The sequence below is a fragment of the Fusarium solani genome (genome assembly GCF_023522795.1).
Source record: "Fusarium solani strain SB1 chromosome Unknown bctg00000009, whole genome shotgun sequence".
NCBI lineage: Eukaryota > Fungi > Ascomycota > Sordariomycetes > Hypocreales > Nectriaceae > Fusarium > Fusarium solani.
This window is the reverse complement of record NW_027072144.1, coordinates 727,319-751,814: the sequence shown is the minus strand read 5'-3', so window position 1 is coordinate 751,814 and position 24,496 is coordinate 727,319. Positions and strand designations below refer to the sequence as shown.

Below are 24,496 nucleotides of genomic sequence, written 5' to 3'. Positions count from 1 at the left end.
TGGATAATGATCAAGCGAGTGCTTGATTTCCTATCTAAAGGAGCTACGAGGGTCGGTCTCTTATACCTATGTTTAGTCTACTGATCTCCTAGGCAGCAGGCTGTTGCCTGACGCCAGTTATGATGTAGCGTTCACGCTGACTGTGAAGCTATTCACGATGGTTGTGATCCTTGCCCATGACAGCACATGTCCCTGCGAGGGCGAAACTGCCTATACAAGTATAGATTCACCGTGATAACCTCTACTTGCATCACTCTGCAGTGTTCATGCAGCGTTGCCAATTCACGAGAGGGTTTACTGCTATAAGATCTCATCTCCTGCCGCTTATACATACATCGCCGCCGCTCCGAGACTTAACGCTGGCAATTGGTACACTTGAAGCTAGTAGAAGAGGTTCAGTCGAGTCGCTTGTTTACCGAGCCTTGCCTGAATATGTTGCATTCAGCATATCCGGCAAGTCGATCCAGACACTCCACAGCCGACTAAACTTGGCGGACGCGCCGCATGTTGTTGAATTGCGCAGTGATGCTGGGTGTGATTGATAAAATCAAGGTTGTTATTATTATTGTCATGGTGAGAGCTCCCTAGGGGTTTATATCCCATGCGATTCCATCTAGGACTTTGTGATGTGACCCTGAAGTGAGGGGGAAGCTCCCGATTATTCCAACAGCCGTCAAGGAGGCATGTATAGCATGACAATAAAGGAGAACTGGTGGCTCAGAAAAGGCATTGTACAGAGATTATTTCCACGGAATATTATTTTGATACCGCTTAGCATACAACCACAGACGCAGGTCTACCACCGCTAACTATCCAATCAATCACCACCTGCCACGATGACAGTAGCAGGGCGCCGTCACGGCAATACGATGTGGAAGATACGTGTATCTACATCTCTGCGCAGGGCGTCCCTCTCCTGTCCTACCCGCTGCCATGATATAAACATGCATTTCTTTATCAGCTGACCATTGGGCTTCTTGGATGTTCTCTGTCTACGTCTGTCCGGCCTCTTCTCTGCTGCTTTTGACTCCTGCTTCCGATCTTGATCTCGCCCCGATTTTCTCTCTTGCTTTGGCTTAGGCTTTTGTGTTTGTACCTCGGGATAAAGTGACGTGAGAAACCTCCCATCGCCTTGAGACAGTACACATGCATGGGGGACAGACATTACACTACTCTGAGTGTCCCCCGGGGCGACAGGATAGTGCATCATAGACTCTGGGTCATGGGGGGCAAGCTTCGCATCTCAAATAACACCTCGGTCGTAGTTGTTGTGTATCTGCTGGGTGTTCCACCCTGTCCTGGCTTGTGTGACTCAATAGTCCCAGAAGGCCGTGCAATCAGGGTGCTGATGTTCATGCTGCATGCCCAAGGCGTGTCCAAATTCGTGCAAGATATCAACCTGTCTCCGCTGGCGTCCTTCCTGGGACCCCTGATGCTATTATCCCGGTACATATTGAGCCACATGGTTGGTTGCTTTGGGTAGTTTTCAGCATCGCGTCCTATATAGGCCTTTGACTCGTTGTCGAAGGTTATCCAGATATCAGATGGGCCAGGGTCACCCGGCTTGAGGAACTCAAACCGCAACTGCATTGGGATGGAGTTGTAGTGTTTTCACGCAAGCCGTGACAGTCTCCCGATCGAAGGTATCCCCATTGAGGAAGCGTACTTTGAGGCCACGCTTCTCAGTAGGCCAGAGGAGGCTGTTTGCCGCCACTCCATTCAGTGTATCTTCAGACGCCGTGTTGTGTAGTGTCTGGGTATGTCCTACTGGCTCGATATCCTGGTTGTGGATGCTGTTCTGCCAGCCATGGTCGTCAGGAGTACTCTGTGCAAGGCCAACCCCTCCATAGTAGTGGCAAGGTGAGCTAGCATGGGGGTGGAGATTACGAAGCATCACCATCGGGCCGTGATGCTTCGTGATCAGAGCTGCTGGCGAGGCAGTCCATAATATCGGCATTGAGTCCATCGAAGTTATCGAGTTTCGGGACACGAGGCATAACCTTCCAGTTGGATAGTAGCGGCGTGTACTAGATCTTATCAAAATATAAAGAGCAGTCGCGTGTTGCTGCGAGATCTAGATCATTAAAGAAAATGAGGGACAAACCCTTCAGAGGGGTTCGTCTGGTCGTCCCATGCCTCGCCCGACGCCCAAAAGCTCGTTAGGCCAAAAAGAAAGTTGCGAGTGCCAGAGAAACCGTCTGCAAGGGTGGTTTTGCAGCCTCTAGGGCCAATAGGTGTTGGCAATTTGGACACCAGACTTGAAAGGCGAAGAAGGCGTCGACACAGCCTCCGGTAAGGGTTCTGCTTGTACACGTCGACTTGCATTGAAAGTCAAAATTACAAAGATTCAAGCTGCAATTGGTCAGTCTAGCCATCAGACACCGAGTGGTCACCGACTTACAGGTAAAGTAGTTCGCCCAGAAAAGGGAAATAACTTAGAACGGCCATTGAGAAGCTACGTACTGTGCCTGGCAATCCTCAGGCTTCCTTGAGGGTACTAACTTCATTGCCTTGGTTATCTGTCGTCCCATCGAGTCGTGATGCCCAGCGTTCCCAAAGCTGCATGCACGCATGGTGTAAGCAGAGAAATAACCCTCTATTTTACGCGGGGGAGTAACGTTCCCCGCTGGAGAGGCACGTTGCTTCGGCATTGCGGTAGGTTCAACGATGCCAAGAGCAGGCTGGATGCATTAGAACTCAACTCTGACCTCAGCCCGGCTGCAATTGTCCCAGCAACTGGCTCACTAGAGGGAAATCCTTGTTTTACTTTGCCTTGCTAGTGCTGATAATGGACATTCGTGTTACAGAGCCGGGTTTGGCGCGTAAGATGTCCTAGAATGTAGGTAAGTATGTCCGCTGATCTCCATCTCTCGAGTTCCGGACACCCATGCATACCTTGGCTTTGAGCCGGGGATTTCCTGCCCTCTCTTATTTTGGTGTAATGAATAAAATGGCCATGTAAAATTAGACATAGTCTAACTACCGTCCAGTGGATTTGGTGACATCAACTGGGACAACTTCCATTGCTGTTCTGCTGGTCGACTGTGTTGGAGTGAATAAAGGTCTAGGACCATTCATTGACCTTGTGTGAGGCGTTGAAGCCACTCGAGGGAAACTGATGCTTTTGCCATTGTTCCCCTTGAGTATACTCGAGCGGTATGGAGTGGGTTACGCTTCACCATCTACCGGTACTCTTGTTACAGTGCTGCCCTGAGTTTTGACATCTATGATTGACTTGGTATCAAGACATAATCTCCATGGTAATGTCGAGATATTGCCAAGCAGCAATCGTAGTCAAACCATACGCCCGCATCGTGAGAGTTTATATATATCAGGTATCTTTCCGTTTGACTCTTCCAACCCATGATCGTCCCAGAACCGTCACAGCTCTGACCAGACAGGTTCTGTTTTCCTTTGCTTTGTGGCTGACCTGCCAGACGGCTTCAGTCCCACAGATGAAACAGGTCTCAGAACTTCATCAAACGCGAGGGGCTCAACGGGGATGGGGGGTCGGGCTGCCGTAGGCATCATTGGGCGTCAAGTGACCCAACCGCTGACCAACCTCATTACCAGCATCATGCCGAATACAGGACAGCACAACGCAAGGCCAGACGCTGAGTAGGACTGTCTGAATCACGATCAGCTGCCAGAATAACGGCCACGGTATGCTGCACTGCGGCCATCCCAGTACTCCAAAGCATGACATGAATCCATCGTTCTAAATCGAATGCTTGACAAGCTGGTTTACATTCCCAACATGCAATAACTTCAGTTCCATTCTCCCAGCGGTATTCAGAAAACCATTGGAACTCCGGCAACATGTGGGCGCGCATGTTCTTATTTGCCGACCTTGGCCTTCTCCCTCAACATGACGATCGAATAGCTAAGGAGAATTAGCCATGAAACTGGTAACAGGGGAAGAAGGAATACTCACGCAATGATGCCAAGCAGAGCCATTAGCAGGCCAATGACACACTTGTCAGCCACAGTTCGTCCAGAGTAGACCCAGCCAAGAGCCACAATGATACACGTCTTGCTGTGGGCAACCACGGTACTCGTGACGGGGCCCATTTCAGCAACAATGAAGAACTGGGAAACGTTGATCAAGACGGCGAAGAAGCCAGACTAGCACGGAAAGTTAGCAAGGTTGCTATTTTCACACGTCAACTCGGTGTATGCTCACCATGAGGATCAACACCCAGCGGTTAAGTGAGACGTCGCCCCAGACCGGGAACCTATCGACAAAGGGAATGACGTAGAGAAGCATAAAGGCCGAGATAGGGGCCTGGTTGAAGAGCAGCTGCATGCTCGTCATGTTCAGGCGCCGTCGGAAGGCAGAGATCCAGACAGTGTAAAGGGACGAGAAGAAGACACCCAGAAAGGCAAACATGACGCCCAGCTCAGAGGTCGTCTTGATGGTGGTGTTGTTGGTCGGCCTCGAGTCATAATACGACACCATACCGACGCCGAGGCAAGCGGGAATCAAGGTGAGGCAAGCTCGAAGAGGCAGGGTGACCTTGTACATGACGTAGTCCATGGCCGCAACAGCAGGCGTCATGAGAATCCGGGCAATCTGGTAGAATGCGACGGATGAATAGGCAAGAGAGAGGTTAGGGAAGACGACGTTGAGGGCCATGGCGATAGACAGGGGCGCCGTGCGACCAAAGGAGGCGTTCTGAGGGGTGAAGAATCCAAAGCGCTCGTGTGAGAGGACATAGAGAGCGAGCCAGGTGATAGTAAAGTGAAAGGTAGCAAACGAGAGCTGTACATGCTTGAGCGATTTATCTGAGAAGATGGCTTTGTTGGTAAAGACCTGACGAGGTTAGCATCATGATGTCAAGATGGTAGAGAGAGAGCTTACGATCAAGACTGTGGCCAGCACGTTCACCAGCGTCCATACTACCGACTTGAGGGTTGAAGACTTCTTGACGGGCTCGGCCTCGGGCGTCTCAGGCTTATCGACCTTCTCCTGCTCATATGGGAGGAGAGATGCATCCTCCTCGTCATGGTACAGCTCATTCAGCTCAAACTCACTGGGCGACCTGGTCAAGTCGCGGTCATGATCCTTGTGATCAAACAAAGTCGTCTCCTCAATGACCCTGGGCGAGGCAGAAGACGACGAGGAGGACTCGGAGTCTGCATACAGCTTGTGGCCAGCTTCCTTGGACATGGTGAAGGAGATGCGCGCTGTTGAAGAGAAGGAGCGACTGTAGTTAGGGAACAGCAGTTACGAGCAGCAAGGTGAACGAGCAGTGAAACAGACAGCAAGCTCCTATCTGGTAAGGCAGAGGGGATGCTGAAGAGACAAGAGCGTGGGATAAAGCAGCACACTGAGGAGAACGGAAAGTCGCCAACCGATCGACCACCCCTCCCCCTGAGGTATTCGTATTGCTTACTGGTCTGCAGGAGCAATGGTCGTCTAATCAAGTCTCTAGGACATGCCCAATGATGGAAGTACCAGTGCTTGAGTCTACTGGTATGAAGGAATGCCTCTTGAGACCGCCACTAACGCCATAGACCCCTACAATAGGAGAAGGCTTGCTTTTCTCCTTTTCCTACCTCTCTTTTATTCTTCTGGCATAGCCTACAGGCAACTAGCCCATACGCCCGGCCATTGCAGATCTATTTGGTGCTAGTCTATCAGCCAGCTTGTGATAGACGAGCATAAATACGAGACTAGACTAACCGGATGCAATGGCAAAAACTTTTCCCCCTGGAGAAGGTTGTTTCTCGATTTTGTCTTTAAGGGGGTTCAGGGCTATGACGATGGCATGTGTGGGTGGCTGCACCAATGGGGCCATTGTGCATTGTGATCAACTAATGCAGCCACGCCGATCTGCTGGTAGGTAGGGTGGTAAGTTTGAGGAGTGTCCGAGGGGTTGAGGGGCGGGGGGGAGTTGAAGGGAGCCTGATGAAGCAAACACGCAGCGCCTTGGGTGAGCTGGTGTTTGCTTGCTGGGAGACAGCCTCACAAAAGAATTCATGTCATTATTCCGACCAGGGATATCTAGGTAATACAGACTGTCGTAGCTATTACACTCTCTGCTACTACCTACACGAGGGCAGTGGAACTGTATCAACCCCCCTCTCATTCCGTGCCTGCCACATTGCCAAATTCTATCGGCAGCGACGGAGCAACCATTAACCCTCGGGACATCTCTCCTTCTCCAGCTTCATATCCAATATCATGTGCATCTCGGGGCAATACTCGAGCGCCGCCTTCCGTGTCTCAACCTTACCCCAGACCTCCTTGTCCAGGCCCCTGCCGCGACCCAGAGCGTGGTAACCCATTGCGTTTGCCGAAATATTATTTTGAACAGCAAATACCTGGTTGGTGAGGTTGGCGAGCTTGGCGTCGGGGAGGATGTAGAGTCGCGTGCCGAACCATGTGTCCTCCTGGTCGGTGTCGTTGTAGCGCTTCTGGAAGCTGAGCACCCGCTGAATGGCCGAGACGCGTCGTAGCGAGAGACGTCCGTATCCTGCAAATTCCTTGACGTCGGATCTTTGAGAGTGTTAGCAGTCTAGCACTGAAGCAGCGCATGATGGGGTCTTACCTGGCAGCACCAGCCCAGGTGTAGTCCAGCCAGTCGTTCAAGCTTAACTGCGCGTTGGCGCATAGAATGCTCTCCGAGTTAAAAGTCAAGAGCCACTCGACTCCTGGCAAAAACTCATTATAGAACCTCGAGTCTGTATAGAGACGGTTCAGGTCCTCCTCCGTCTTGATAGACCAAGGGCTTGGCAACCTCATGAGGTCAATCTTGCCTAGACCCTGCTGAAGCTGGATACCATACTCGCGGCCGACGGTGAAGACGCTCTTCTTGGATCCGATAAATACGAATCGCCAGTCCGGCGGCACGACGGCGATCATATGCAGGATCAAGGGCACCAGGAGTGGAAGCGGCTCGGACTCGATGATAAGTGCTACCTTTGACGCGTTGTAGTTCTTGCGAGGGTCATTATTTGGCGACCAGTCGATTCTGACAGAGGGGAGTTTTTGCCGGGCTTCATCGATCTGGGAGGTGATGGTGGGTTTGTATTGAGGGACGAGGACGGTCGCAAAGATCCATCTGGAGACTGTCAGGTGAGAGGAGCCGTGATTGAGGCATCACTTACGTCGAGATGAGGGAGACGACGATGAGAATGGTAGACCTCGAGATTGTCATGGGAAGCCTCCCCTTGAGGTTCCTCGTTGCCATGACTGGCAAGTCGGCCCATTGCGACAAGTCAACATGCGGCCTGGCCATCTTGGCGACTTGGCTTGAAGATGAGAAGTTTGAAGTTGTACAGGTCGCAAAGACCTACGCTCTCATCAACTAGGTACCGTTGATAACCCCCGGCCAGCACGGGGTGTGTTATCAGCTCTATATGATGCGATCTGACTCCTCCAGCCCAAGTACAGTACCCCTTCGCTTGGGCCCCTCGTGTCCGTGTAGAGAACCCCCCGTAATTTTGTATTCCAGGCTCCGTCTCGAAGCGGCGGCGCCACGATCCACCCCACCCAGCGCTCAAAACGATAGTTTCCATCCCTAGCACACCTTGTGGAGAGGCGGTCTAGAGCTACTGCGGCAGAGGCAAGCCTCCAGTTCAGCCGAGTAGACGCTGCACTCCCTTGGGTACAGTGACAATCGAGAAGCAGGCAGTCAAAGACGCCGTGTACAATCTACATAATCAAGAGAAGCCCCATATGTTGGACGAGAGTCCCCCTGTCTCGTGCCCCTCGACTCTTCGCTGGATTCTCTCTCTCGCCGCAGGCTTTGACTTGGAGCTGGGCGATGATTTGACCTTTTTGCTTCTGTTAAGCTGCAGATGAAATAATTGACGACGGCAGCTTCATTGTCTCATTTTTCCGTCTTTTTCTGTCCTTCCTGTCACTCCTTCATCGTTGGGCATCATGTTCCCCTCAACGCAGCGACTCATGTCGCCGAAGTTTCTGCGCATCACGATCGCATTAGGAGTTACCATTGGGTGAGTGCGACTCTAGAGAAGATATGGTTATAGATAACCTGACCGTGATGGCTTCAGAATCATCATCTTTCTTTCAGTGACAGCGACTTTCCTCCCTCACCCGTTGCTCCCCAAAATCACCCTCACATACGCCAACCAGTCCATCTACAATGAATCCAAGGTGGCTCTCCTCATTGAGAGCCGACCGCAGCCCATCATCGTCCCTCTGATGCTCAAGTTCATGTACCAGATGCCTCCCGACTGGCGCTTCCGCTTCATGGGCTCCCCAGAGTCCGTGGCCTTTGTCAATCAATCAGCCGCCATGCGCGAGCACGTCAAGTCTGGCAAGGTTGATCTGACGTATATTCCCTCCAACATGAGCACCGCCGGTCAGGAGATGATCAGCCGTTTCTTGACGACGCTGCGGCTATACGATACTGTACTGCAGCCTGCCGAGATCCTCCTCGTATTCCAAACCGACTCGATGGTCTGCGCCAACAACAAGCGCTCCATGGATGACTTTATTGGTTACGACTGGGTCGGCGCACCTTGGAGTGTCGAAGGACGTTATGGTGGAAATGGAGGACTCTCTATCCGTCGCGTGAGCCGCATCATCGATATCCTCCGCAACCAGCGCCGCATCGCAGACAGCGACCCTGAAGATGTCTGGCTGTCGGAACGTCTTGGACATCACAACGCCGGCAGCGTCGCCAACGGATCTATATCATCGACCTTTTCCGGCGAGATGAACGGAGGCCCGGCTGAGATTGTGCCTGAGCCCGAATGTGATGCCGACCTCAATGATGATCAGGAGGAGTGCAAGCACGAGAACCTGAGGAAGAAGCTGGACGAGCAAGGTCGACCAGGCGAATGGGTCAAGGGCCTTGACGACTGGAGGAATGGATTCTATGAGCCCATGGGCTACCACATTGGCGGTGCCGGCCAGCTTCACGGCGCCGTCTGGGGAAAAAAGGAGAAGCGCGATCACATCTACAAGTACTGCCCCGAGGCGAAGATGATATTGAAGATGGACTGGGCAGAGTACATACCAGGTAACTGCGAAGAGTCCTGGTAAGATGTAATTATAGTGTAATATAGATGGTTTATGTGATTCATTTCAAGCTGAGCAATGTCGGTTACTCAAGAGACGGTTGGAACAAATTGGAGGCTCTTAGAATGGGTGTTAAAGTGGCGGCTTGGAGGGATGGATCTATGACGAAATGGCGTTGACACTGAATTAATTCGTTGATTGTTTTATCTAGACTTTACAGCTGTTCTTTTATAACTAGTGATGAAGAAAACACAACGAGACCACGTCAACAAAGAGCATCGAAGCTCTATTGAACGCCAGCAGCCTTCATCCGCTCAAAGCACTGCCTGTAGGCATCGTGAACCTCGGGAACCTCGTAGTTGTACTCCTTGAGCTTGTTGACCAGCTTGGTGGTGTCGAGCTTGCAGTTGCTGCGACCGGCCTTGATGACCTTGGACTGCTCCTCGAGGCTAAAGTTCTTCCACGTGTAGTCGGGGCGCACGATCTCCTTGAACAGGGCAAGCACCTCGTTGTGCGAGATGGCGCCCGGGTTGGTGAAGTTATAGACGCCCGTGTTGTTATGCTCGGCCAGCAGGATGGAGCTGGGGAGGAGGTCGTGGAGAATGGTGTTGCTGTTGGGGATGTCGACGACGCGATCGTACTTGGAGATCTTGGTGACAAAGTTGCGGGGGTGAAGATCGTCGCTGACAGGCATGCGGAGGCGGAGGATAAGGACTCCGTTGTAGCTGGCCAGGATCTATCGTCACATCAGAGGCGTCTTCACTCGATCAAGCTCTATAAATACTCACAGGCTCAACGTGGCCCTTGGTCATGGAGTAGAAGCTTCCGACAAAGTTGGGAGCATCCTCCTCCTTGAAGCCAGCACCACCCATGGAGTGCTTCTCGTCATACTGGTAGATGCACCCGGTCGCAAATATGGTGCAGTGAATACCTCGCTGGGCGCACTGATCGGCCAGCGTCAGAGTGCCAATGACGTTAGAGCGAACCGTCTGCTCCTTGTTGCCCTCGCACCAGTCGACGTTGGGTCGGCCGGTGCAGCCGGCAGCGTTGAGGACGTGGGTGGGCTTGATTTTGTCGAGCTCCTCAGCGACGCCGGCCGTGTTCTCCATGCGGACCGTGGTGGTGAAGACCTCCTTGCCCTGCTTCTCGAGGAGCTCCTTGAGGTGGCCAGCCACCCAGCCCTTGCCGCCCCAGATGAGGAAGCGGTTGCTTGAGTTGCCGTTGGAAGCCATGTTTGACGGTTGAGGTGGTGAGCTTGTATGAGAGGTTGGTCGAGGTGTAGTCAATTGGTTACGAGAAGCAAATGCCGATCGGGATGAGGTCAAGCAGGCCCAAAGATATACAGACGTAGCGGGTGATGTCCAGCTCTGAGACAGCTCAACGCACGCCAAAGTACCGGCCTACAAGCCTCTACGCTGTCACTCTGTGATTCAGGGGGCCTGTTAGCCGCATCGAGGCAAGACGAAGGCTCTGGAGAGAAGGCCTCACGGCAGCCACACACCGTAGTCTCCGGCGGACACACACCCCCGGCTCACTAGCCCACGCTGCCAATAATACATCCAGTAGCTCGGTTTGCGAGCGGCTGGTCCGTGATGTCTAATGCAGGTGAATCAAATGGTCTTGGGACCGCTTATCGCAGTTTTACGTGGTACTGCCGATCTGTCTAGATCGTCTCTCGCGTGGCAAAAGGAATCAGACACCGGACTTGATCTGGCTTTTGTCCCCCTTTTTCACTGTTTGCAAAGATACAGAACCTACAGTCTGCAGGCGTTTAAAGGAGTAAATGTGCAAATGCAGGTTGCCATCGTACAAGCTGACGGCAGGATGTTTGCTTCGTTTAGTACCCCGGTTCATCTGTCGATCCCAGCCGCAAAACAGCCCGCATTGACACTAATTAACCTTTCTACCCCTGTCGGTTGTACGAGCGGCAAGTTTCGTGTACTTTGCCAAAGCTGTCCCAAGCCTCAATTGTAAAGATTATATCACCGAACGACACGGCACAATTGGGCGAGCGGCGGAAGCAATCCAACTCCTGGAGCACGGCGAGGAGGCAAGGGGCCCTTTTGCACTGCTACAACGTCGCAGAATGGCTGAAGCATTTGGTCTCGCCCTTGGAATGTCTAGTCTCACACCCATTGCTTCTACGATGCCCCTGATTTTTTCTCCCTCTCTCATGTGGGTAGGCTAGCCGTTAGCCGTTGAATGGGCCGTTAGTTGGCTTGCGATAATAAAAGATGTCTTTTCTCTTCGGAGCCTTCCCTCCAGTTTAAACTGAGACTGCTTTGGTGTTTCTACTCCCGCCAGGTCTCATCAGGGCCAACATCCAAGACTGTAATTCTTTCTGCTCAGTCTCTTTGCCTGCTGTCCCCATTCTCCGGTAAACGGTGTCTTGTTGCAGTCCTTCAACTTCATCTTTAATAACTACGATCCTTCTCAGGTCGCATCGTCAGTGACAGACATCCACCTCAACTCAAGGCCTCAGCTAACATGGGCTCCAGCATCTCAGACCAAGCTATGCACTACAACTTCCTCCAGGACGCCGACGTCTGGCAAGGCGCGCCCGTCCTGACGGGCAGCACCAAGTTTGAGCCACACCCAGATGTCAAGAACATCATGATCACTGGTGGCGCCGGCTTCATGTGAGAACAAGCAGACACCTATTCTTCATGCGCCCATGCTAACACGACGCAACAGCGCTTCTTGGCTGGTGCGACACCTCACCCTCACCTATCCCAACGCCTACAATGTCGTGTCCTTCGACAAGCTCGACTACTGCGCCTCCCTCAACAACACGCGCGTCCTCAACGAGAAGCGCAACTTTAGCTTCTACCAGGGCGACATCACCAACCCCGTCGAGGTCGTCGACTGCCTCGAGCGCTACAACATCGACACCATCTTCCACTTTGCCGCCCAGTCCCATGTCGACCTAAGCTTTGGCAACTCGTACGGCTTCACCCATACCAACGTCTACGGCACCCACGTCCTCATCGAGAGCGCCAAGAAGGTCGGCATTAAGCGCCTGATCCACATCTCGACCGACGAGGTCTACGGAGAGGTCAATGATGACGACGATGATCTGCTCGAGGCGAGCATCCTTGCGCCTACGAACCCTTATGCCGCAAGCAAGGCGGCTGCCGAGATGCTTGTGAATTCTTATCAGCGCAGCTTCAAGCTTCCCGTTATTATCGTTCGGAGTAATAACGTCTACGGACCGCATCAGTTCCCAGAGAGTAAGTCATGTCAATTCCAACTTAATATGGACACCGAGCCGACTCGAACCTCTCTGTATAGAGATCATCCCCAAGTTCGCCTCATTGCTACACCGCGGCCAGCCCGTAGTCCTTCACGGAGACGGCAGCCCAACGCGCCGATATCTCTACGCCGGAGATGCCGCCGACGCCTTCGACACCATCCTCCACAAGGGCGAGATGGGCCAGATCTACAACGTCGGCTCCTACGACGAAATCTCCAATATCACACTCTGCCACAAGCTCCTCGCCGAGATGGGCATCGACGACAAGGACACGGCCGAGTTCAAGAAATGGGTCAAGTACACGCACGACCGCCCGTTCAACGACCACAGATACGCTGTCGATGCCACCAAGCTCAAGCAGCTGGGCTGGACGCAGAAGACGCCCTTCGAGAAGGGGCTCAAGGCCACCGTGGACTGGTATCAGCGCTACGGCAACAGGTGGTGGGGTGATATCTCCGCTGTGCTCAGTCCGTTCCCTCTTGTTGTTAACAAGAATGTGAAATCGGACAACGAACCCATCATGGATTCTCCATGAGTGGTGTTGCAGGGCGAAGGGAGGCGATATTTGCAATACTAGACGAGCACTGACATCCGTGGGTTATAGGTTTAATATGAGACAGCGTGCCACATGGCCCTTACAACTAGTTTCTTCTGCCGTGTAAGTTGGCATGATCTCCAAGACTGAGTCTTGGTAATGGACGGTGCTACTCTAGGGTACGATTCTGCCATCTTGAACCATTCTTAAAAACTCCATGTGATATCTAGTGATGATGGATTGACACGTGAGGTTCACTCTCATCGTACGAGGTTACATTTGCTCAGATGTTGTGGCTATAACTGTATCTGCAGAATCATGGGATGCTTCTTTTGGAAGTACCGTAGGATCTCCAGAAATTCGGACGCTCTAGCTCCTCCACTTTTCCACTTTTTAACCTCTAAACCGTTAAGTTACCGTTGGTTAATTGGCTGATACGGAGTTTTGTGGCGACGCTAGAGTGTCCGAATTTCTCGAGACCCTACGGTACTTGAGTCCCTCCTCCATGTATCTCGACCGACCGTAAAGTCTCTGAACTGTTCGCGTTCCGCTGTTGGTTTTTTTTCCTAGGTTTTTCCCCCTGGAACCAAGACGCCACAAACTCATTGGCCGTCTTCAATTTGGTCCTCTTGACTTTGTGGCTTATCGCCCGATTCGACATGGCAGTTGTGACGTGAAAATTCGGTAATTGGCTACGGTTGAGCCCCTGGCAAAGGCGTTAACCCTTCGTGGTTTGATTAACGGCAGCCACAGGAGAAGCCTCTCAGTTGAGGCCACGCAAGATAGGGTTTGAACTACCACATGCGAGTCCGTGAATCCAATTTCACGTCTTGAGATCTATCGTGTCTGTGATTTGCTCCGTCGTGGCTATGAGCCAGAGCCCATTCTACGCCACATGCACCAGGCATTGCCAGTTACCTTAGAGGTGGCTGAAAGTATGGATGGCTGTCAGACAATTGGCTCCACAGGGATCATTGATGGCACCAGTCAATTTATGAGAATTATCTGAAGAATAAAGGAAATTGAACAGCCATGTGTTCGGGCATAGCTATTTAAGCTCATGTCGTTAGGATTGGAATCCTTGATGCGACAAGTGGGATGTGAAACCGGATACACGACGCCAAAGCACGGGCCGCGTTTCATATCCAGTCGCACGAACCTAGTGGTGATATGCGACAATGGCCTCATCAGCGACAGTTTGCGGCAGCTTGCTAAAGACAGTAGAGTTGTGAAACAAATGTAGTGCTTGCAGAGGTACTAGGAGCTATTTGAAATTGACCGTAATAGTTTTCCCACCTGAAATCGCCCATGAAACCATAGTGACTGCTGGGCCATGCGTGCATGGCCTGTACAGTACGGTTCCTCTTGCAACCGGCCTAGTCCAAAGCATGTTCCATTCAAGAGCATCCAGTTCTGAATGTGGCAGACCATCACTTGCTCAGACTCTATCCAAGTACTGAACAACAGCCTCTCTCATCAGTGATCACAAATCTACACCGTTGTGAATAACTTGCTGATTGGCTCTATATATACGGAGCTTCCCGACAAGCAGGAACTTTGATAGCGGCGAGTTACACTATTGCAAACATCAGCAGCCTTGCAAATCCTCAACTGAATCTGACCTGACTTAGCACTGCAACCATGCCCAAGCCCGCACCCACCACCAAGGTCCGCGATGACCACAAGTACCGGAGGTGCAACCAATCCTTCGGAGATGGCAAGGTCTGCGGCGATGAGAACGAAATGACGGACAAGCAGTGTGTGGAATGCAAGAGCAAACGGAATGTCAACTATGACGCGCTTGACATATACTCAAGGAAGCTTGGAACTCTCATCAAGGTCGATGACAAAGGAACCGAGTGGTGGCAGTATTCCTGGTGATATCTGGTATGCCTGCTTATGCGAGTTGCCATCGACAACTTGGACTTTCCCATCTATGGAAATGATTCGCCAGTAATAGCTTAAACCTTATGAATAATTTATAGACTGCAGAATAGCAATTGACTTTGGATACCTCGCGAAACCTACAAGCCACAACTAGGATGGCACTCTACCATTGACGCCGTGTTTCGCCGTGGGCAAAAAGCTTCGCGGGTCTATCTGAGACTTTTTGGTTTGAGACATTTGCGTCATCATGTCGTTGTCGGTGGGTGAGTGGTGGTGGTGGTGGTGGCTGTTACAGTAGCAATGAGTGTCTCAAGATGATGCCGCTCGTTTCGAGACACTTGCGTTGCAGTGATTTGTCATGATTGCACGGCGAAACTCATGTTGATCACTGGCTATATGCATGTGCTTTGACCCTTGATAACTGTTTTGCATAGTCATTGTCGATAACATTTCCGAGGCACGCGCTGGGCGCTCACGCGCTCTGCCACTTTGCCTGACCGCCATCAACAAGGACAAGCACGGCCTGAGGGCGCCGGTTACGGCATCTTTGTCAACATCACCAGGCCGTTTTCTTACTGGCGCATAATCGTCGACTTGTCCAAGGACCCACCAACGGCGCAGCTGGAGAGGTTCATCGCGACCTACTGAAAGAGGCGAAAGTGCCGGCCATCATGGCGCTGGCAAGCGACAAGAACAAGGCCACAGAAGAGATTAGTATCGTATTTGCCACACTACAGCATGTAGACGCTACTAGGGCCTTAGCTAGATATCGGACTAGGAGAAAAGCAAGATTGTGGGTTAATTATTGAGAGGAAACCGTGCTGAATCTGATTAGGCTAGCCGGGTCTACCTATGGTCTATGTAACATGTCTCGATAGGTTCCCCAACCCTTACCTCTTGGGGTTGAGAGCATCATTGCAGACACCCTGGCCGCAGTTGTTGGTAACATAGTTGACGGTCAACTCTCCCTTGTCAACATCGTTGTCAATAAAGGGGTACGACCCGCAAGCCTTGCATCCGTGGTTTCTGAGCTTGACGATGCCGCCCGTGACTTCTTGTCCCCAGGCACCGTTGGAGGCTTTCTGCAAGAAAGCGCCGATGTGTCCGGCGCAAGCGATTTGCTCGCCGTTGGAGAAGTGGTAGTTGGGATCGACTCCGTTGATGTTGTCGGTGACGATGTCAGTGAGCTTCTCCAGGAAGCCCTTCTGGTCACCGCAGAGGGTGCTGTCATCGCAGTTGATTCCCTTGGCCGCTGCTGACTGGATCGGGGCCAAGCAGGCGAGAGCTGACACCATGGAGAACTTCATCTAGTCTCTATATGGAGTTAGCAGCGTTCTGAACAGGAACCCAGACCTGATTCCATCAGAACTTACGTGGCTGTTGATAAATGTGATAGAACGAGCTTATCAGCTAAGTAGAGGGTGGTCGAAGATTTAATGGATAGAGGATGGAGAACTGTTGTTATTCGAGATGGGTTCCTGACTTTGCGTCTGCAGACTCTGCCGTTTCTTATACCTCTTCGACCTGATGGCAACTTGGAAGCAATATTCTTGATCTGTCAACTCACCGCCGACGACCCGGCGACTTCTAAGGATGAGTTCCTTGAATGAGCTCCTTGAGTGTAGATCCGTCAGCGCTAATACCAAGTTCCTGGCCTATATGGCATGGAAAGTGCGGGCTCAAGCCGACCATCGCGATCATAACAACGCTGTATGGGTTCCCCGGATGTAGTGTTGATGCAGCGCGGAAACTTGTTGTGCCCATTCGGATGTCTTGCTCTGTCGAGCGATCCACTGTCTTGACTGGAGGAGTCTATGTTCAATGCTTACAAGCCGGTTAAGACGGAGACGACGTCTAACATAGCAGGTAACGTTGGTGACCAGCGAGTAGAGTCGTCAGTTCTACTGGATCTGAACCCTTGTTGTGATGGATTTTCATTAGTCACGAGGCAACCCTTACTAGGGCAACTATAGACACTTTCAGTTTAAAAATGTCTTGAGAGATAACATGGGTTGTTTTGGGCTCGCAGTATCTCATTGCTGCGCTCAAGGCATGTCCGCTGTTGCTTGGTTCAGCGCAAAACTGCAATACTCAGTTGCTTGGGAGCACTCTGGGGATATGACAGGTCAGCAATCAAATAAGACTCGGGCTGTCCATTTGCGCGGGACACACAATCGACCTGTAATAGAGAAATGCATTGCAGTGTTACGCAACAGCGCGCAGTACCGATCACCAAAGTTCATGGCCGCGGCGGGTCGCGGTAGTTACAATCTCCCGCTATCCGCCCAGCGCTTACCTGGCATGTTTGAGGCTCAGTCAATGCCGTCCGTCCAGCGGCAATAAAACATCCGCGGCAACTGCGAATTGCGGGAGATTAAGCATGATCAAAAGCTTTGGCCCGTAGAAGTGTCGCGGAGGAATCATTCGAGTCCCGTAGTCCGAAACGGCCAGCATCAACGCCAGCAAGGCGGAAGCTGAGTATCATACGCTGTAGACCTATGTGATGAGTAGAAAGGGTGACACAGCAGATGCTATGGCGGTTTGATAACATTGTTGGACCTAAGTCGCAAGTGAATTGTTACTAAAACTTGGAGTCTCAACATGTCGACAGCGCTGACCTCAATTCAAGTATCAAGTCAAGTATTTCAAGTAAGTCAAGTAAGTTGACGGCCCAATATATTTCAAGTAAGTAAGTTCATAATGCCTTAAACTTGATTTACTTGAAATACTATATTTTATGGGTTTTCCTGTGCGACGGTCCTGGGAGTGCCGAGGCTATTTGGGGCTCGTCGGGCCCAAGGCGTAGGGTAATGAATTTGGTGTGGTACGGAATGTGGCCATAGGCTGATTGCACCAATAATAATCCAGGGACGCAGTAGGGGTGGCGCGGATTTATTGTTTTGTTCGCCCGCGTGTTCGAGACGTGTCGCACTTGACTCAGAACCTAAGTCTTTGTGAGAAGTATCTACGATCCGCAATTCGCCAATGATCCGCTATGGCAGCACAACAGCAGTCGCTAGAAACGCTCCTGGGCATTAGCAGTCAGCGCAAATCACTGAAACAGCAACTTGACGCTGCGTCCATCAAGGCCGAATCTGGGAGAACGACTCTTGCTGACCTCCCAACGGTCCAGATCGGCTGCAAGAGGTATATACCAGAGGAGTATATTGCCAACAAGAATCGCAAAGGCCGGCGGAGCTAGATTTAAGCCCACGGATTCTTCCTCACGGAAGTCAGCCCTGATTTGCGGATGTTATAGACCTACTAGGCTTGCTCGAAATGTGATGAACGCGGGAAGAGCTCGGTATTCGTCGCGATAAACACCACGTCGCTAATTGAACATCTCCGAAGGTATACGACATGCATATAAGTCCGACACTTATTCTTTTTCAGCGTCTTACTAGATATAGGCCATATATGATCACTGAGGCGGATAGCAATGCAGATGAAGATTTGTCTCGCGCTAATAGTTAACCCCCTTCGAAACAGCGCTGCCTAGAGCTTCCTACTACAAGATCCAATATTAATAAAGCAAAGGAGCTAATGGTCGGCTAGATCGTTACTACTAATCTTCCTTTCACGGCGCCGTTAAATCTATACTTGCGACGAATGCTCGACTTATACGATGCGTCATTGGCGAAAGAGGTGCCATAGAGCCAGCAGTTAGTGCGTGATACTATGCGGAAATTATTCAAGGTAAAGAAAGGAGTAATATCGAGTTAATTAGAGAAGGTAGTTATAAAGATTAGCTTTAGCTTTGATATATGGACTTCTCTAAACTTGTATGCTTTCCTTAGCCTCCATGCTCACTATCTCGACGCCTCCTATCAAGTCCAATCGCGACTTCTTGCCCTGCGCCGTATATAGGGAGCTCATTCCGGAGATAACTAAGCAACGACAATATATGACATCTTCGGCGAGTATGGGATATAAGATTAGATTAACGCGGGTATCTGCGACAATATCTCGTCCAATGACACATGCTTAGCGAGCCTCTATCGTCAACTTTCTCCTGCGATGGCCGAGGAGGATATTAGAAACAATCAAACACGTGCTTTGGGCATATTGTCAACCTTGCAGCTCAAGCGTTCCTCTGGGGGAAAAACCCTAACTCGTTTGAGCGAGAAGCCTTCACTGAGGCGGCTTTCCAAGTTGAAGAGCGTGAGCTTCGACTTTGGCGGAAACGGGGAGCAGTGGGCAAGCTGCATAACATCGTCCGGCTCGTCAGGGCTTCTACGCAACGGCGAGAGTTGATGAAATCTCTGGCATGCAGCCAGCGCAATGAAGACGATTATCACCTCTTTGAGGAGGACCGAGCTGCCATCGATCTCGAACTGATGTAGAACAATGAAACCAGATGGAATTCGACGTTTCTGATGATCCAGCGTGCAATTCGAAAACGGGAGCAGATTAACCATTTCATCACATATCTCGACACGAAGGCAGCAGAGCCCCGACAACGGGTGCCTGTCCAAGATCATCTTTCACAGCAGGACTAGCCTCTCTTAGCGGAGATCTAGAGTCTACTAAAACCACTCTATAAGATCACCATGAGGTGCCAGGGTTGGGCTAAAGAAGGCCGTTACGGCGCCTTGTGGGAAGTGATGATCGGAATGGAATATTTACTCAACTTCTTCGAGGAGCAAAAGCTGATATTCTCGCCTCCGGATGGCACTGCTGATGAGCTACAGATTGCCAGAGCCTCGGTAACGACGAGTACGGCTTTCCAGTTCATATTCGTTCTTCTTATGTCTATTTTACTAAGACTTTCGCAGGATGTAGTCCTCCACGAGCTGACCAGGGTCGCGGACGCGAGAAACACTTGCCACAGCACACTCGAGACGAATATACCGGTGCATTCTCGCAAGCTGAGAGTCTTGATGATGACCACCGACGATGCATACAAATCTCTATCAATAACTGTTGGGTAAAACTTGACGAGTATTACAGTCTACTTGGCCAATCGCCACTTTACCCGGCTGCCGTTATTCTTCACCCGCGCTGGAACGTGTCCTGGCTTGAGGCTAACTGGACTAGTCACGAGCAACTAGTGTGGCTACGGGATGCTAAGAACAGTGTCCGGGAATTCTTTGAACAACAGTATCCCCGTAAGGAGCAGTCTGAGGCAGCGAGAACCGTGATAGGAAAAGCGATGCGGCAAGACGAGCCCAGCCAATTCGACCAGTGGATGCAGAGCTACGATCGGTACATGATGGAGGAAGAAGATGAGCTTGGAGTTTATATGAGGCAAGGTCCAGTCCGGCGAGAGAACTTGAACCCCATTCTATGGTGGAAGGGACACCAAGAAGAATATCCACGTTTGAGCAAGTTTGCCCTCGACATCCTGGCAATTCCTGCTATGTCTGTCGATCCTGAGCGGACGTTTAGTGTCACGAAGTTGACAATAAGCTCGCAAAGGCACAGCGTAAGCCCCAAGATAATAGAGGAAATACAGTGCCTACGGAATTGGCTAGGCCATCAAGCGATCACTGTGGGCGAGGTCGTCAGCTTTGGTGGGGCCTGATGGGGTGGGATGGAGGGGAGGCGTGAGAGTACCAATAGCTTCATCCTGGCCTCAGGTCAGCGCTTTCAATTCGAGTATATCAATTCAATTCAAGTTAAGTAAGTTCACGGACGATTTTATTTCAAGTAATCAAGTTACGCCCCCGAACTTGACTTACTTGAATTGAAGTCAGCGCTGGTTCTCCATGCGAAAGGAATCAATTTTCCAGTACCAAAGCCCTCTTTAGACGAAGACCACAAAACGAGCGATGACAAGACCGATGAGAGCTCCCTTGAGTTTCGATATACCAGTCCGTCTACCGAAGATGCAAGCGTTGATGGGGAGAGTAATGGAGGAAGTACCCCAGGTGGGCGAGTGATTCCTGAGGAAATTGACATCCACAGTTCATACGTCACGGAAGTCCTCGAGCTACTATTGCAAACCAAACAGAGACAAAAGGAGATTGGTGCGAAAACCATCATGGATATGGCAAAACGCCGCTGGGCAATGCCATTGGACTGGCGAAGAGAACACCATGTATTGGCAAGTGCATTCCTTAACAGGTATGCTCGCCATTTGCCGATGGACACCAACAACTCAGACGCATCTCAAGCGTCTAGAGGCGAGCTTTGGAAGGAGCTGGAGTGGGATCTGATGGGTTATCAGTTGCTGGGCATTTGATCCAAAGTGATGGTGTTTCGTCATATAGGATGAGATATATTGTGATGCTGAAGGATTGCAATACATATTTTTCATTTGCGCGCTCTGGAGGTTCGTGGAACCCTTATCACTCTCCTATTTCTTCATCGCTACTTGATCAAGAACGCTCGATAGGAGGGGTCTTCAGGGCAGCCCAACAGAAATAACACAGCAGCAACTGATGTTTCATGGCATTAAGCCTTAGGCCTCTTTATATCAGACTTTCTAAGCCATATATAAAATCCTTTTATCAAGTTACTTTTTATACTCTTTACTATAAGAGACTATTAAGATATTTATTATGTCCCAAGTTGAGTTTGTTACTCTATACCTCTTATTTAATAACTTACGTGATAAGCGAGTGGATCAAACAAGCGAGTGGATCAGCCATACTGTGCACCTAAAAATCATAAACCTTAAATTTCTAAAAACTTCTATGAAATAGCTATAGATCTAAAAAGAGTAATTCTATAAATCTAACTAAAATAGCTATAAGCTTATAATTTTCTTAGATTTTTAAAAAATCTCTTTAATTTTTTAAAAATAAAAAACTATAAAAAAACAGTGCGAATAAGGAATTCTTAAATAACTTATTAATAAATTATTTTAAAAGTCTAAAAAAATTACTAAGATAATTTAGATTTTTTAATAAACCTTATTTTATATTCTTAGCATATATAGATTTTAATTAGATTATTTAGAAACTTTTTAACTTGTTTTAGATTTAGGTGAGATTTACACTATCCCTTGAGTTGTGTTGAACCTCCCGGCCGTACCAGGCCCCACATACCCACCATCTTCTAGGAGGTACATGGGTGGAACCTCGTGATAGAATGGGAACGTGAGCAGTGTGAAGTAGTGATTTGTAACTCGAGAGATTGCTGGTACTTCTATCACAGGCTGAAATAGGGGGGCGACAGGTATCTTTTGATTGACGCATTTTAATTGGCTACACCTCCTTGCCGCGACCTGGCGGGAGGTTCAACACAACTCAAGGGATAGGGTAAAAGTGATCCACTCGCTTGTTTGATCCACTCGCTTATCACGTACGTTATCTTTCAATTAGGCTAATACCCTGGTCGTGCCCTTACTATCCCTTCAATTGTCGAAAGCCTCCGTCATGTACCTCGCCCCACACCACCCCTGTCACATGACCAGTACATGAGGGGAACCTAAGACGCATCATCAATGATTCTCACTAAAATCATCATATGAATCATTCTGCAGCCGTCAATGAGCCCTCAATCAATCCCTGCAGAGGCAATAAATGCCTATGACGACCGTAGCTTTATCAATGAAGCTAACAGCCGCCGCGAGCATGAGTGCGACAGCACCCGGCGCCCCGTTTTCCCCCTTCTGACACCCGAGGCTTCAATTTTCAACCTTTCGCTATAGAAAGGCGCGATCTCAAGGTCAAAGAGCTGCCCCAGGGGCCGCTACAGCTATTCCAATACTTTGTGCCTCTATCCCTAGTTGAAAGCTGGGCTCAATACACCAACAAATGGGTCGATAGCCTGTTAGAGAGAGGCGTTATTGATAGCGCTAACCATGAACTAAAAGACGGCTCACGACTGCGAGAGTGGAAGCCAACTACCGCGGCAGAAGTATATATCTGGCTTGCAATCCTGATTTACCTAGGAATACATAAGGAAATCGCGATTGAGGACCATTGGAAGACCCCTGAGCTACAGGATCAGCGCCCTGAGCACTCTATCATTAAGTTCATGACATATAACAGGTTTCAACTCCTTCACCGCCACCTTCGCCCTTTTGACCATACTAAATTCGAAGATGACGAATGCTTCCCTGAGGTCTTCCAATGCGCGCAACCGTGGTCTGAGCATATACAACAAGCTACAACGCAGCTCTGTGAGCCGGGCTCTCATCTAGCTGTAGATGAGGGCATGATCCGTTATACAGGGAGGAACTCAGAGGTCACATATATACCGGGCAAGCCTACTGACCAGGGATGGACATCTTACGAACGGGAATCGAATCGATAGATTCATTCGATGCCAAGTCTTACGAATATCGAATCGAATTTCTTGGCGTTCGATTCGATGTCGAATCTGCCACAGGCCCGTTCGATTCGATGCGAATCGAACGTGGAATGTCTCATTCGATATTCGATTGCGTCGAATCGAATGTGGTGGTTCTCATTCGACATACGAATCGAACAGGGCACATTTTATTCGCTCTCGAATCGAATGGGCCCAAGCGTTCGATCGAAAATCGATCGATTCGGTCGAACGAGTGACGCGGTTCGCTGAAACTCACGCGCGGCTCGTTTTAGCGTCACTTCTTGAACGCGTCAACCGGCCCCTGGCGGTACCTGACGCGACCGAGCGTGATTTGTCGAAGGCCCAGGGTCCGTGTAGGTGCTAAGATGTGTTAGTGTATACATCTAAACCCCCGAGATTTACAGGTCAGAATAGGTATCGTGCAACTGCAGTAATCATGCTTGGCCGCAACCCACAAACGACTGCTTTCTAAAATATCAAAAGTAATTTATTGAATGGGACCATTTCATAATTTCCACGAGGACTATGTCAAGCGTGGGCGAGGTTGAAAAGCGAATCCTCGCGGCCATGAAATGCGACTAGTGCTGTTTAGGGGTTACTTGCGTAGCTGTGGGAGAATACGTGAGTACCCTGGTATCTTTCTAGCACATTGGTATAGGGTAGGCCCGTCTTGCAATTACTCCCACCATGAACATCTAAACACATGCCGATTTTCTGTAGATTGGAAGTAATGCAAACAAAAACTGCTCCATTTAGACATCTCCCTCAAGAGCTTTCTATCGGCGCCAGTGTTCTCACGCTCAGAAGACCATTTCGACCTTGAAGTCTCACATGTCTGTTGCATCTTCAACCTGTATTGGTCGACTAACTGTCCAGACCCAACATAGTTATTCCCCGCTTTGGTCAAAGGAACTTGCGGCCAAACCCAGCCAGCCCCTAGGTGGATATACTAGCGACTTCATAATCCTCCCGCAGCTGCGACCACTTACAGCATTAAAATTACGCCCTCACCGCTACACCTCACGTGGCAACACGACGAGCTCCGGCCAGCTCAAACGAGCTTAAGAGCCCATTCAGAGGCGACGCCAGGATGGAACGAGACGGGCCAGCGCGGAAGGAAAGTTCCAGTTGTGTGCCTCGGCGGTCTGTGCACGACGACATGAGCCAATAGGGGCACTTGAAACGAGATGACCAGGGACCATACCAGACTGGGCTGTCAGAGTCTGCCGACTTGAGTGACAAGACCTTCGATTTAATTGGTTGCTAGCGCAGGTGTATATAGCACCTGGAGAACCGTCGAGCACCAGTGGTTGAGCCAAGAGGCGTCTTCGCGTGGGCCGTCGGACATGGTGCGCGAGGTCATCATTCTCATTGCTGGCGGATGCCCCTTTCATTCGTACAAGACTTAGCCAATGTAACGGAGATGGCGACCTGGGATTTTTTTTTCGTTTTCGCGTCGACAACGTGCGTACATACGCGTTATGCTGGCCTCACTGAGTTTTGCTGTCATGGAAGCGGTATAAGTTGGGCACCGGCGAAGCCTCGATGACTCCAACCTTCCTCTACAAGCTGGCTCGATTCGCGCGACCGACCTAACGTCACG

The 24,496-nt window shown here is 50.4% G+C and overlaps 8 protein-coding genes across 8 annotated transcripts; 3 read left to right on the top strand and 5 right to left on the bottom strand.

Moving 5' to 3' along the window:
- Positions 1-1,206: 1,206 nt before the first annotated feature.
- Positions 1,207-1,957, bottom strand: MRS44_013304 (uncharacterized protein; the record flags this gene model as incomplete). The annotated part of the gene is made up of 2 exons (XM_065616783.1): positions 1,207-1,584; positions 1,667-1,957. 2 exons carry the CDS (start codon positions 1,955-1,957, stop codon positions 1,207-1,209), a joined length of 669 nt encoding a protein of 222 aa, XP_065472855.1.
- A 1,880-nt stretch (positions 1,958-3,837) lies between these two features.
- Positions 3,838-5,170, bottom strand: MRS44_013303 (uncharacterized protein; the record flags this gene model as incomplete). Its single annotated transcript, XM_046271911.2, has 4 exons — positions 3,838-3,883; positions 3,935-4,125; positions 4,184-4,813; positions 4,862-5,170. The coding sequence occupies 4 exons, from the start codon at positions 5,168-5,170 to the stop codon at positions 3,838-3,840; spliced, it is 1,176 nt and encodes a 391-aa protein (XP_046123612.2).
- Positions 5,171-6,141: 971 nt separating this feature from the next.
- Positions 6,142-7,244, bottom strand: MRS44_013302 (uncharacterized protein; the record flags this gene model as incomplete). The annotated part of the gene is made up of 3 exons (XM_046271908.2): positions 6,142-6,502; positions 6,555-7,067; positions 7,114-7,244. The coding sequence occupies 3 exons, from the start codon at positions 7,242-7,244 to the stop codon at positions 6,142-6,144; spliced, it is 1,005 nt and encodes a 334-aa protein (XP_046123611.2).
- Positions 7,245-7,891: 647 nt separating this feature from the next.
- On the top strand, positions 7,892-9,019 carry MRS44_013301 (uncharacterized protein; the record flags this gene model as incomplete). The annotated part of the gene is made up of 2 exons (XM_046283156.2): positions 7,892-7,965; positions 8,023-9,019. 2 exons carry the CDS (start codon positions 7,892-7,894, stop codon positions 9,017-9,019), a joined length of 1,071 nt encoding a protein of 356 aa, XP_046123610.2.
- A 262-nt stretch (positions 9,020-9,281) lies between these two features.
- MRS44_013300 (uncharacterized protein) lies at positions 9,282-10,227 on the bottom strand (the record flags this gene model as incomplete). Its single annotated transcript, XM_046283155.2, has 2 exons — positions 9,282-9,731; positions 9,784-10,227. 2 exons carry the CDS (start codon positions 10,225-10,227, stop codon positions 9,282-9,284), a joined length of 894 nt encoding a protein of 297 aa, XP_046123609.2.
- Positions 10,228-11,482: 1,255 nt separating this feature from the next.
- Positions 11,483-12,783, top strand: MRS44_013299 (uncharacterized protein; the record flags this gene model as incomplete). Its single annotated transcript, XM_046278043.2, has 3 exons — positions 11,483-11,634; positions 11,690-12,225; positions 12,287-12,783. 3 exons carry the CDS (start codon positions 11,483-11,485, stop codon positions 12,781-12,783), a joined length of 1,185 nt encoding a protein of 394 aa, XP_046123608.2.
- A 2,723-nt stretch (positions 12,784-15,506) lies between these two features.
- On the bottom strand, positions 15,507-15,977 carry MRS44_013298 (uncharacterized protein; the record flags this gene model as incomplete). Its single annotated transcript, XM_046271346.2, has 2 exons — positions 15,507-15,516; positions 15,565-15,977. The coding sequence occupies 2 exons, from the start codon at positions 15,975-15,977 to the stop codon at positions 15,507-15,509; spliced, it is 423 nt and encodes a 140-aa protein (XP_046128691.2).
- A 3,243-nt stretch (positions 15,978-19,220) lies between these two features.
- On the top strand, positions 19,221-20,854 carry MRS44_013297 (uncharacterized protein; the record flags this gene model as incomplete). The annotated part of the gene is made up of 4 exons (XM_065616782.1): positions 19,221-19,386; positions 19,446-20,095; positions 20,145-20,292; positions 20,367-20,854. The coding sequence occupies 4 exons, from the start codon at positions 19,221-19,223 to the stop codon at positions 20,852-20,854; spliced, it is 1,452 nt and encodes a 483-aa protein (XP_065472854.1).
- Positions 20,855-24,496: the final 3,642 nt, after the last annotated feature.